Raw genomic sequence first — 12,872 nt, 5'->3', positions numbered from 1 at the left:
AACATTACATTAACTATTCCACTTAATATCATGATCAGATACACAGTCAAATGAGTGCTGCAGGTCTTTAAGGCTTTACTGTTCAAAGACTTGTTCTTACTGGTCAGACAGACTACTGTAATCTTAGTATAGGTGAGAACAATGCTGCCTATAGAAAAGATGAGCAGGACCACAGTGAAAGTGAGACCATAGATGTTATTGATAAAGACACTCTCACAGGAGAGTTTAAACAGTGAGGCATTATCACAGAAAGGGTTTGTGATCAGAGTCCTACATCGGTTCAGTCTTATGGTCAGACCGAGCAGAATCCCGACCAAAACAAAGGCCACTCCCCAGGCAGAAACTGTCAGCTTGATCAGCATTTTGTTGTCATTATGGCAGAATAACGCAGTGGATTGCAGATGGCCACATATCTGTCAAAGGCCATAATCATGAGCACTGTGTGAGTGGTGGTACCAAAGAGCTGTGTGGTGAAAGCTTGAACCACACATTCATAATAACTGATGAGGCGTTCAGAGGGAGGACGCAACATGTCTACAAGCAAACGAGGCAGAAGGCGAGTACTTCCACTTATGTCACTGACTGACAGGTTGCAAAAAAGGAAGATACATAGGCTGGTGAAGGTCTTGTCAGTGAAAATTAGAACTGAAATGCCTACATTCATAATCATCATAACAATGTAGGATATAAAGAACAGGAAAAAGACAGGATACTTAAAATTCTTTGTGACCTTTAATCCTCCAGCTGGATAAATAATATAGAATATTAGAATATTAGAAAACAAAATGCTTACATTTGCAACAATTATAAAAAAGTAGGAGAAAGAAAAAGAGAAAGGCAGGTAACATGTATTCTTTTGGGAGAATTAACCCTCCAGCTGGAGTGTTTGTAGGTTTAGTTTTTCATCAACCTAAAAGAAGAAAACAATTATGTTACAGTCAGGTAATACCCCTGGTGCTGATATCAGAGATTTTATTTATTTTATCAGTAACAATAGATGTTAGAGAAGTGAACTGTCTTTCCATAGGTTTTGATATTACATAAAAATAGTTGTATTTGGATCAGTAACACATCAGTAATAATGTCTTTTATCTTTAATCACTTGTCTCTCCACTCACTGTTGATAATATCTACCTGCTTCTGTCAAGATCTCCTCTGTAGGAAACATTTTGTAGACATGATTCTATCTTGGGGAAGTCATTTATCATGTGCTCAGATAACAGGTGATGCAACATTATCAAATCATTGTGATGTTCTGTTGCTAATGTCAACAAGCTGCTTAAGTTTTACAACAAGAAGTCAAGATGGATTCACACAGGGATTTGCTTTACTTTCCAAACTGTAGCATTCTTGTGATTGTGTCTGAGTGGGGTGAGTTGGTGCCCCCAAGAAAAGAGTTTTAAGTGTGTCAGGGTTTTGTTGAAGTCTGATGGTAAAGTGGTGTGTGAAATTGACAGATGAATTAGGGCAGCGTCACCAGTTACGCAGATGTTGCACCAAATCATTGTGGTGAAGAGGCAACTGAGCCGCAGGGCAAAGCCCACGATTTAGCATTAGATATATGTACCAAACCTGTGATCGTGAGCTGTGGGAAGTAACTGAAAGAATGAGATGGCAGAGACGAGCAGCTGAAATGAGGGTATCTGGGCTAAGCCTTTGAGAGAGAGATGTGTATACCGGTCATTCAAAGACAGTTCAAAGTAGAGCTGTTGCTCCTTCACGTTAAAAGGAACCAGCTGAAGTAGTCCAGGCATCTGATCAAGATGCCTCCTTTGGTGGTTTTCCAAGAAAGTTCGACTGGGGCAAATTAGGATTTTGCCCACAGAAAATTCAAACACAACTCACATCATAACTCTTACATTTGTTCACTGAAATCTTTCCACCTGCGCTCTGGTGAACTTTACGCTTCCTGTTAGTTTTTCTCTGGAGGTTCAAATGTCAGAAGTCTTTTCCAAAGATTAAGCATTCACACCGGGCTGCTTCTAAGTCTATTTACGTCCCATTTTTTTCCTATGTCTTTCTACTGTTGTTGTTTTTGTTTTATGTAACACAAATGCACGACAACTTTGCATTTGTCATAATAATTTATAAATTTAATTTTATTAAGGCTTAGCCCTTACACAATTATGAGCATGTGAAAAATAGTTTTTCAGCACAGTTTTCACTCACAAAATTAACACAATCTGACTGTTCTGACAGTGGAAGGAACGGGGTGCAATAGTTTACAGTTGCACTAAAACTGATTTATTGACCTACATGTTTGAAGGCCACATTTGTCTTTAAAAAATGAATATTGACATATGTTTACACAGATCACATGGATTATTTAGATGAAGCAGGGTACAGTATTGAAAATACAAAGCTATTCACATCTACAGAGAAAATTTGCCATGTTTTCTTTATTTGATTTGTGATTGTGGTTTATTTGATACTTAGTCTATGCTTGACTTGATATTTCTGTTTCCATAAATGTCAGTGAGTGTCACAAAATCCTTTGCAGCCACACCATCCTTTACTAAAAATCCTTTAAATCCTTTATTGTCCATGGTCTGATAAGATTTACTTTAATCATACAAAAATATTGTATATATTTATTTCAAACACTTTTTGGACCGAAAGATTTCAAATAAGAATTTTTGTATCTCTTTGGACTGTATGCCATAAATTATGGGGTTGAGGCTTCCAGGGACAATAACAAACAGAATGGCAGAAAGTTTTCTGTAGTCTGAGTACTGGGGGAAACGATGCAAAGTAATGATAGTACTTCCACTAAAGATCATAATTAGATAAACAACCAGATGAGTGCTACAGGTCTTCAAGGCTTTACTGTTCAGAGACTTGTTCTTACTGGTCAGACAGACTACTGTAATCTTAGTATAGGTGAGAACAATGCTGCCTATAGAGGAGGTGAGCAGGACCACAGTGAAAGTGAGACCATAGACGTTATTAATAAAGACACTCTCACAGGAGAGTTTAAACAGTGAGGCATTATCACAGTAAGGATTCATGATCAGAGTCCTACATCGGTTCAGTCTTATGGTCAGACCGAGCAGAATCCCGACCAAAACAAAGGCCACTCCCCAGGCAGAAACTGTCAGCTTGATCAGCATTTTGTTGCTCATTATGGCAGAATAACGCAGGGGATTGCAGATGGCCACATATCTGTCAAAGGCCATAATCATGAGCACTGTGTGAGCAGTGGTACCAAACAAATGTGATACAAAAGCTTGGACCACACATTCATAATAACTTATCAGGCGTTCAGAGGGAGGACGCAACATGTCTGACAGTAAACGAGGCACAATACGAGTACTTCCAATTATATCACTGACTGAGAGATTGCAAAAAAGGAGATACATAGGCTGGTGAAGGTTCTTGTCAATAAAAATTAGAACCAAAATGCTTACATTTGCAACAATTATAAACAAGTAGGAGAAAAAAAAGAAGAGAAAGGCTGGATACATATATTCTTTTGGGACATTTAACCCCTCTAGCTGGAGTGTGAAGCTGTTGTAGGTGTAGTTTTCCATCGACCTGAAAGAACAAAACAGTGATGTTTTTCATTAACAATAGAAGCTACAGAAGTAAATGTTATTTACATAGTTTTTGACTTTGAAAACTACGACAATAAATTATGAAAACTGAAGAAACACCTGCTGTTAGATCAGTAATACCTCCCTTAAGTGTCTGTTATTACTTCAATCTTTCATCTTCAATTACTTGAATTACTCACTGCTGATAATATCCACCTGCATCTATCAAGATTTCTTCTGTAGGAAAGTTTTATAGACATGATTATATCTTAGGGGAAATCAGTGATCATGTCTTTAGATAACATATGATGCAAGAAGAAAAAGAAATTATTGTGATGTTCCATTGTTAATGTCAACAGGAAGTCATGTTCTATACTCACTGGGATTTCCCTTACTTTCAGCATTCTTGTGATTGTTTCTCAGTTTTAAGTTTAACAGAAGACAGAGGTATACACTGCCCAAAAAAATTAAGGGAACACTTAATCATCAAAGTATAACACCAAGTCAGTTAAACTTCAGGGTTTTCAATCTGTCAATTTAGGAGGCACAAGTGATTGTGAATCAATTTTTCCTGCTTTGGTGCAAATGAGTGTAAACAGGGGCAATGGAGAGGCAAAAGCAAGACAACCCTCAAGAATGGAATAGTTTTGCTTGTGGTGGCCACAGACAGTTGCTCTCTCTGAATCCGTCCTGACTCTTTATTCTCTAGTGTTGTGTTCTGCTAGTGTCCTTGTCACTACTGGTAGCATGAAGTGGTACCTGCAGCCCAGTCAGGTTGCACAGGTAGACCAACTCCTCCAGGATGGCACATCCAAATGTACGGTTGCAAGAAGGTTTGCTGTGTCTCCCAGCACAGTCTCAAGAGCATGGAGGAGAGACCAGGAGGACTGGCTGTTACACAGGGAGAGCTGGACAAGATCATAGAAGGGCATCAACCCAGCAGCCAGACCAGCATCTGCTCCTTTATAGAAGGAGGAGCAGGAGCACTGCCAGAGCCCTACACAAACTACTGATGTACATATTTCTGACCAAACTTTCAGTAACAGAGTCAATCTGAGTAGAATGAGGGTCTTTTCAGTTTTCAGTTTTTACTTTTATTTTCGGTGTGATTTTTAATCCCGCCCTAAGAGGATTAATGATTTTAGTTTCCATTGACTGTAGTTGCATTTGTTCTCAACAAATTACACAATGTATATCAGTAAAGATTTTCAACCTGACTAAAATCAGGTCATTCAAATCACATATCAATATCCGATGTGTGATTTGAACGTTCTTTTTTTTTTTTTTTTTTTTTTTTTAGTAGTATATATATTGAAATTTGGTTAGGCTTGTGGTGCAGGTTAATGCCAATTCAGGACCACAGCGTCATATTACAAGGGTCACCAGCACTGTCTCTTGTTTTTGTCCAGTTTGCATTTTAGTAAACAGTCCAGAGTCTTAGGGTGCTTAAAAATGCCAAGTTATTTTCTGAGAGGATATTAGACACATCTCTCATCTTTAAACCAATCAGCGCCAAGTATAGGAACACATAGAACACACAGGCAATGATGACAGGAAGTAGGTATTTCATGCAAAGTTCTTTAGGACCTTCACAAAATTGCAATATGAAACAAAATTAATCAAATGAAACAAAAGCATGATCCTTAGTTCAGGCCTTGGTCTAGACTCTCAGGTGAAAAAACATTTACATCAATTTGGGCTTGGTCAGCATCACTGTTTAGATAGGTGGTACATGTCAAAGAAACATTCAGATGAATGTCAGGACCCAAGGTTTCCCAGCAGAACATTGTGTTATAACTAGATGATCAATGTTATTCACGTCACCTGTCAGTGGTTTTAATGTTGAGGCTGATCAGTGGATTCTGTCCTTGATGCATTCTTTCTCAGCCGCCCCTTTACAACAGACTCCATTACATCCTCTCAAATAAATCTTTCTCTCTTTTTTTGGGTCATCAGTGTACTTAACAAAGTAATTGCTTACATCTCAAGACCTGGTGTCTGATCAGAGAAACAAACAGGCTGTAGACAAACTATTTAGAGGTAAAACTGAAAACGAACATACCTATGTTTCTTCTAAACTGAACTTCACATACATACAATTCAATAATCAGAATATGGGCCATTTTTATCTTTTAAGTGCATAATAATGTTTATTTACAAACAAAAAAAGGAAGGACATTTTTTGGACCAAAACATTTCAAACAATAATTTTCGTATCTCTTTGGACTGTATGCCATAAATAATTGGGTTAAGGGTTCCAGGTACAATAACAAAAAGAATGGCAGAAAGTTTTCTGTAGTCTGAGTACTGGGGGAAACGATGCAACATTACAATTATCATTCCACTAAAAAGCATGATCAGATACACAATCAGATGAGTGCTACAGGTCTTCAAGGCTTTACTGTTCAAAGACTTGTTCTTACTGGTCAGACAGACTACTGTAATCTTGGTATAGGTGAGAACAATGCTGCCTATAGAGGAGGTGAGCAGGACCACAGTGAAAGTGAGACCATAGATGTTATTAATAAAGACACTCTCACAGGAGAGTTTAAACAGTGAGGCATTATCACAGAAAGGGTTTGTGATCAGAGTCCTACATCGGTTCAGTCTAATGGTCAGACCGAGCAGAATCCCGACCAAAACAAAGGCCACTCCCCAGGCAGAAACTGTCAGCTTGATCAGCATTTTGTTGCTCATTATGGCAGAATAACGCAGCGGATTGCAGATGGCCACATATCTGTCAAAGGCCATAATCATGAGCACTGTGTGGGAAGTGGTGGCGAACATGTGTGTGGTGAAAGCTTGGACCACACATTCATAATAACTGATGAGGCGTTCAGAGGGAGGACGCAACATGTCTGACAGTAAACGAGGCAAAATATGAGTACATCCAATTATATCACTGACTGACAGGTTGCAAAAAAGGAGATACATAGGCTGGTGAAGGTTCTTGTCAGTGAAAATTAGAACTGAAATGCCTACATTCATAATCATCATAACAATGTAGGATATAAAGAACAGGAAAAAGACAGGATACTTAAAATTCTTTGTGACCTTTAATCCCTCCAGCTGGAGTGTCAAACTGTTGTAGGTGTAGTTTTCCATCAACCTGAAATGACAAAAATGACAGTATTCTGTCAGTGTCAGGATATTGGCAATATATAGGTATCAGTGATTCTTGATATATGTTAAATGGCAATACTGGCTGTACAACAAAATTTTAACTTCTCTGTCTCATAAGTTCCAAAACATTGAAGTAGAAACACTAACATCATTTTCTAAACACTCTAACTCACAACGCTCTATGTCTTTAGTCATCAATACACACAGGCAGTATTCACCAACAGCACCGAAGATGTCCTTTTTTTATAGATGTATTTCTACATCTGGGGAATCAATTATCTTTACACAATGTGTGATGTAACATAGACGAATCGGTGTGATTGTCATTGCAGCTGTCAACCTTAGATTTGTTTATGCATACGTAAGCAATACTGAGAGACAAGGTACTTCATGAGCAGAAGCCCTCTAGAGGCGCAAGGCTGCTGGTGGGCCTTCTCCCCAGCATTGATGAGGGTGATGAACTCTTTGGGGGTGTGCTGGTCTTTGTGTTCCTGATTGGGGTGCAGATTGTATTTCCCAATGACCTCAGAACCTGTTTGTGCCACCACCGGTACTGCCCTTCCCCCAACGCCTTCGGGCAAGCACTAAGTATGTGCTCAAGTGTGCCCCTCTTCTGGCACAGTTGGCAAGTCGGAGAGTCTGTCATGCCCCAAGCCTGAATAGGTTTAAATTTTTTTTGTAAAAGTTTTTGAAAGTTATGTAGTTACTTTAAGAAAAATATTCAAACAACATGTTGAATTTATAAAATTTAATTTTTCAATGCTTTTAATACAAAAATGTTAATTATTATGTGAAACATCAAGATTTTATTTATTTGATAGTTAAAAGGAAACATGGGGAGACATAGTGATTGCATGGCATGCACCTTAGACCACTAGACCATGGCCATCCACTAAAGCTCATATAATTTTTGATAAGGAGATGAAACAGTTCGGGAAATGACCAGGAATATGATGATTTAAAGAAGTTAAGCCTTAAGCAACAAGTCATACAACACTTGTTTCTTGTTGTTGCAGAAACTACACTAAGTGGGAACCTCATCTTCTGCTGAGAACACTCTCTGTCTCATCAACTAATCAATGAAGAAAGTTTACTTTACAGAAGTTGTCAAAGTTTAATCCAGATTACTAAAAAAATCTGAATATATTATCATAGATATTGATTATTTAAATTGTTTTTCCCCTGCTAAGAGCAGGTCCTGATGATGGTGATGTCAGCTGGTTGTTTTGTTTCTATTGTTTCTATTTGTTTATATTAACTTTGATAAAGAGATGAATCAGTTTAGGAAATAATCAGCAACACAATGATTTTAAGAGGTTAAACCCCTCTAATTTTCTTTAAACTGATTTGGTTGATAAAATGCTTGATGATGCTGGAACGTAACTCTTTACTGACCAGTCCGTAGATAACGGGGTTGATGGTTGGTGGAATGATAATAACCAGGATGCTGAAGAACTTCTTGATGTTGTGGGAGGCTGAGGGGAACCTCTGACTCAGGATTATGATCATTGCAGCTATTTCATAGAGCACATACACAACAAGGTGTGAAGCACATGTCTGAAAGGCCTTACTGCGAACACAGCTGTCTCCACTTTGTTTTAGAGAAGCATGCATTACTTGAATGATTCAGATTAAAAACCTGTATTTTATTGGTTTAAACAGTGAAACCATATTTACTGCAGTAAGCTGAAAGGAATACATTCTACTGAAAAATCGCCAAGAGGTGAAAAACTCGGATTACCACCTTTGTATGGGTTGTATGCCTCTGCCAATCACTCCAGTTGCAGTTAATTGGAGTTTGAATTCTTGAGTTATGGACAAAAATGTGTTTCGTGCTGTCACAGTAACCTTGACCATTGGCTCTTACCACTAAAATTCAATCAGTTCATCCTTGAGTAAAAGTAAATGTTTGTGCCAGATGTAGTGAAATTCCCTCTGAGCCTGAACATGAGGTCAATCAAAATGTCATCAGCTCATCTTTGAGTTCAAGTGAACGTTTGTACAAAATTTGAGAGACAATCCCTCAAGGTGCTGCTGAGATACTGTGTTTACAAAAATTGGACTTACCTACAGACAACTGGAAAACATAAAGCCTCCAGCCACAACTATCACCAGCGTGGAGACATAATAAGAGTTCAGCACTAGTAAAACTGGGACAACATATACAGCTATAGCTTTATTCTAGACCAATGTACTGACCATAGATGTTGTTTGTGGGGGTGGACCTGCAGGCCAGGCTCAGGATGGCACGGTTGCTGCAGTAGACATGTTTGATGATATTGCCACACAGTGGGACATTCATGTGGAAGCCGAAGAGCACAGCAATACACAACACAGCAACAAACCACGCCAGGGCACAGCAGGAGTGCAGCCGAGCTGATGTCATGATGGTGTGATACCTGAGCGGTTCACACACAGCAATGTACCTGCAGTGAGATAGACATTTCAAAAATCCTGAGTTGTTGGCAGTCAAGGACATAGGTTCTTGGTTACCACCTTAAGGCCACCAGGGCACTTCCTGAACAATATGAAATGGTAGAGATGGCGTATTGGCAAATAAACAACCTAAGTGGAAACAGATGGAAGAATATACATGTAAAAAGAAAGGTTATGACAGAACCAGTAGGGCAGTACTGTTTTGTCCTGTTCGTTCTTAGTGTAATCTAAACTGGGAGGAAAGTTAGCTTCTCTGCAGTTAGTGTAAACACAACCTAAGCTCTGTCGTTCAATGTAAGTAAAGCTGCCAGCAGTGTTGAACAGGCCCTCGCACCCCGCAACGGTTGGTCGCTTGAAAGCCACGGAGTCACTGCTGGTCACATGACACAGTTCCACAATCACATGATCATTCGACTCTGAATGAATCAATCAAAAGTCACTTACTGCGTCTGTCAGTTGCAATTTGCAGGCAGAGGGTTTTGGAAATTTCTGGGGGGCCCTGTTGAGACAGTTCCAGTGCCACTCTCATGAGTAAGACCCTTGTAGATAGGGCAGGACTCTTATTAAACATGTCCAGTTTGGGTCTAAGTGGACATTGTTTATCTGAGTTACCACTCCATGGAGAAGCATCAGCCATACTCCTACAGACGCACCCTTCAAGGAAACCTCACAAAGCATCATGAAGACCTTAAGGCTTTCCTGACAACATTTGATGTGGATCTGGACAACCCCCATAAGAGGAGGACATCATAATGTAAAATTTGTCATGTCCTGTTGCCCGTAGGGGGCACCATGTATGTAATTGAATGTTGGCATATAGATGTCCTCAGGCCAGGACCTTTGTCAAACATATGAAGTTTGGTGCTGATGGGACAACGTATGCATGAGTTACATAAACTTCCTGGTTCTTGGCGAAACATTGAAATTTGCCACGCCACCACAGGCATGCCCTTCAACAGAATGTCACAATTTTCACAATAAAGGACTTAACTCTTAAACACTCATGTTCAGACATCAAAATTTGAGGTACCACCGTGGCCATGCCCTTTGACAAAAACTCAAGCTTTTGATAACTTTTAATTGCAATCTTTTTAGGACTATACTGACCGGAGTTCATTCAAGTACACTCTGTACTGAACTCTGTAGTCAGTTTTGATGTCATTGTGTGCACTTCTTTTGAAATAGATTAGTTAATCTACATGGGTGATTGCCACCTTTGTCATAAAAAAGAGGTATATGGAATTTATTGAACCTATGTTTCCATAGATCATCCATAAGTGAATGTCAGAATCCTTTGCAGCAGCAACATATTTTGCCATAAATATTTGGATATTTACAAAGTACATTATTTTTGAGCAAAAACAGAATATTTAATTGCAAATGAACATTAATTCAATTCTTCATCATTCAATGGGGTTTTTAGATTAATTTTAGTCTTTTACTAGGGAAAAAAAGGGAAACATTTATTTTTCCCTTGACTGCAAACATTTTTGGGACTGAAGTATGTCAGCTAAAAATTTCCATATCTCTTTGCACTGTACACCATAAACAATAGGGTTGAGGCTTGCAGGTGCAATAACCGGGCTGCTTCTAAGTCTATTTACGTCCCATTTTTTTCCTGTGTCTTTCTACTGTTGTTGTTTTTGTTTTATGTAACACAAATGCACGACAACTTTGCATTTGTCATAATAATTTATACATTTAATTTTATTAAGGCTTAGCCCTTACACACTTATGAGCATGTGAAAAATAGTTTTTCAGCACAGTTTTCACTCACAAAATTAACACAATCTGACTGTTCTGACAGTGGAAGGAACGGGGTGCAATAGTTTACAGTTGCACTAAAACTGATTTATTGACCTACATGTTTGAAGGCCACATTTGTCTTTAAAAAATGAATATTGACATATGTTTACACAGATCACATGGACTATTTAGATGAAGCAGGGTACAGTATTGAAAATACAAAGCTATTCACATCTACAGAGAAAATTTGCCATGTTTTCTTTATTTGATTTGTGATTGTGGTTTATTTGATATTTAGTCTATGCTTGACTTGATATTTCTGTTTCCATAAATGTCAGTGAGTGTCACAAAATCCTTTGCAGCCACACCATCCTTTACTAAAAATCCTTTAAATCCTTTATTGTCCATGGTCTGATATGATTTACTTTAATCATACAAAAAATATTGTATATATTTATTTCAAACACTTTTTGGAACGAAACATTTCAAATAAGAATCTTTGTATCTCTTTGGACTGTATGCCATAAATTATGGGGTTGAGGCTTCCAGGGACAATAACGAACAGAATGGCAGAAAGTTTTCTGTAGTCTGAGTACTGGGGGAAACGATGCAACATTACAATTATCATTCCACTAAAAAGCATGATCAGATACACAATTAGATGAGTGCTGCAGGTCTTCAAGGCTTTACTGTTCAAAGACTTGTTCTTACTGGTCAGACAGACTACTGTAATCTTAGTATAGGTGAGAACAATGCTGCCTATAGAGGAGGTGAGCAGGACCACAGTGAAAGTGAGACCATAGATGTTATTAATAAAGACACTCTCACAGGAGAGTTTAAACAGTGAGGCATTATCACAGAAAGGGTTTGTGATCAGAGTCCTACATCGGTTCAGTCTAATGGTCAGACCGAGCAGAATCCCGACCAAAACAAAGGCCACTCCCCAGGCAGAAACTGTCAGCTTGATCAGCATTTTGTTGCTCATTATGGCAGAATAACGCAGCGGATTGCAGATGGCCACATATCTGTCAAAGGCCATAATCATGAGCACTGTGTGGGAAGTTGTGCCGAAGAGCTGTGTGGTGAAAGCTTGGACCACACATTCATAATAACTGATGAGGCGTTCAGAGGGAGGACGCAACATGTCTGACAGTAAACGAGGCAAAATATGAGTACATCCAATTATATCACTGACTGACAGGTTGCAAAAAAGGAGATACATAGGCTGGTGAAGGTTCTTGTCAGTGAAAATTAGAACTGAAATGCCTACATTCATAATCATCATAACAATGTAGGATATAAAGAACAGGAAAAAGACAGGATACTTAAAATTCTTTGTGACCTTTAATCCCTCCAGCTGGAGTGTCAAACTGTTGTAGGTGTAGTTTTCCATCAACCTGAAATGACAAAAATGACAGTATTCTGTCAGTGTCAGGATATTGGCAATATATAGGTATCAGTGATTCTTGATATATGTTAAATGGCAATACTGGCTGTACAACAAAACTCTAACTTCTCTGTCTCATAAGTTCCAAAACATTGAAGTAGAAACACTAACATCATTTTCTAAACACTCTAACTCACAACGCTCTATGTCTTTAGTCATCAATACACACAGGCAGTATTCACCAACAGCACCGAAGATGTCCTTTTTTTATAGATGTATTTCTACATCTGGGGAATCAATTATCTTTACACAATGTGTGATGTAACATAGACGAATCGGTGTGATTGTCATTGCAGCTGTCAACCTTAGATTTGTTTATGCATACGTAAGCACTACTGAGAGACAAGGTACTTCATGAGCAGAAGCCCTCTAGAGGTGCAAGGCTGCTAGTGGGCCTTCTCCCCAGCATTGATGAGGGTGATGAACTCTTTGGGGGTGTGCTGGTCTTTGTGTTCCTGATTGGGGTGCAGATTGTATTTCCCAATGACCTCAGAACCTGTTTGTGCCACCACCGGTACTGCCCTTCCCCCAACGCCTTCGGGCAAGCACTAAGTATGTGCTCAAGTGTGCCCCTCTTCTGGCACAGT

General features: G+C 38.9%; 3 protein-coding genes and 2 pseudogenes across 3 annotated transcripts; all 5 read right to left on the bottom strand.

The window, feature by feature from the left end:
• Positions 1 to 8: 8 nt before the first annotated feature.
• Positions 9 to 1,168, bottom strand: LOC127139584 (olfactory receptor 146-like; annotated as a pseudogene).
• Positions 1,169 to 2,591: 1,423 nt separating this feature from the next.
• Positions 2,592 to 3,533, bottom strand: LOC108890193 (olfactory receptor 146-like). The gene has a single exon (XM_018687018.1). It carries the CDS (start codon positions 3,528 to 3,530, stop codon positions 2,592 to 2,594), a length of 939 nt encoding a protein of 312 aa, XP_018542534.1. The 5' UTR covers positions 3,531 to 3,533.
• Positions 3,534 to 5,702: 2,169 nt separating this feature from the next.
• LOC108890195 (olfactory receptor 146-like) lies at positions 5,703 to 6,641 on the bottom strand (the record flags this gene model as incomplete). The annotated part of the gene is made up of 1 exon (XM_018687020.2): positions 5,703 to 6,641. A coding segment is annotated over exon 1 (936 nt), but the record flags the coding sequence as incomplete, so codon positions are not given.
• Positions 6,642 to 7,973: 1,332 nt separating this feature from the next.
• On the bottom strand, positions 7,974 to 9,135 carry LOC108890190 (olfactory receptor 2K2-like; annotated as a pseudogene).
• Positions 9,136 to 11,292: 2,157 nt separating this feature from the next.
• On the bottom strand, positions 11,293 to 12,234 carry LOC108890194 (olfactory receptor 146-like). The gene has a single exon (XM_018687019.2). It carries the CDS (start codon positions 12,229 to 12,231, stop codon positions 11,293 to 11,295), a length of 939 nt encoding a protein of 312 aa, XP_018542535.1. The 5' UTR covers positions 12,232 to 12,234.
• Between the last annotated feature and the right edge of the window lie 638 nt (positions 12,235 to 12,872).

The sequence above is a fragment of the Lates calcarifer genome, unplaced genomic scaffold, assembly GCF_001640805.2.
Source record: "Lates calcarifer isolate ASB-BC8 unplaced genomic scaffold, TLL_Latcal_v3 _unitig_1699_quiver_2045, whole genome shotgun sequence".
NCBI classification, from domain to species: domain Eukaryota; kingdom Metazoa; phylum Chordata; class Actinopteri; family Centropomidae; genus Lates; species Lates calcarifer.
This window is presented reverse-complemented; position numbering and strand designations above follow the sequence as displayed.

Bases quoted from the DNA above. Each gene is read 5' to 3' on its own strand.
- LOC108890193 (XM_018687018.1), bottom strand. From the start codon at position 3,530: ATGGAAAACTACACCTACAACAGCTTCACACTCCAGCTAGAGGGGTTA.
- LOC108890194 (XM_018687019.2), bottom strand. From the start codon at position 12,231: ATGGAAAACTACACCTACAACAGTTTGACACTCCAGCTGGAGGGATTA.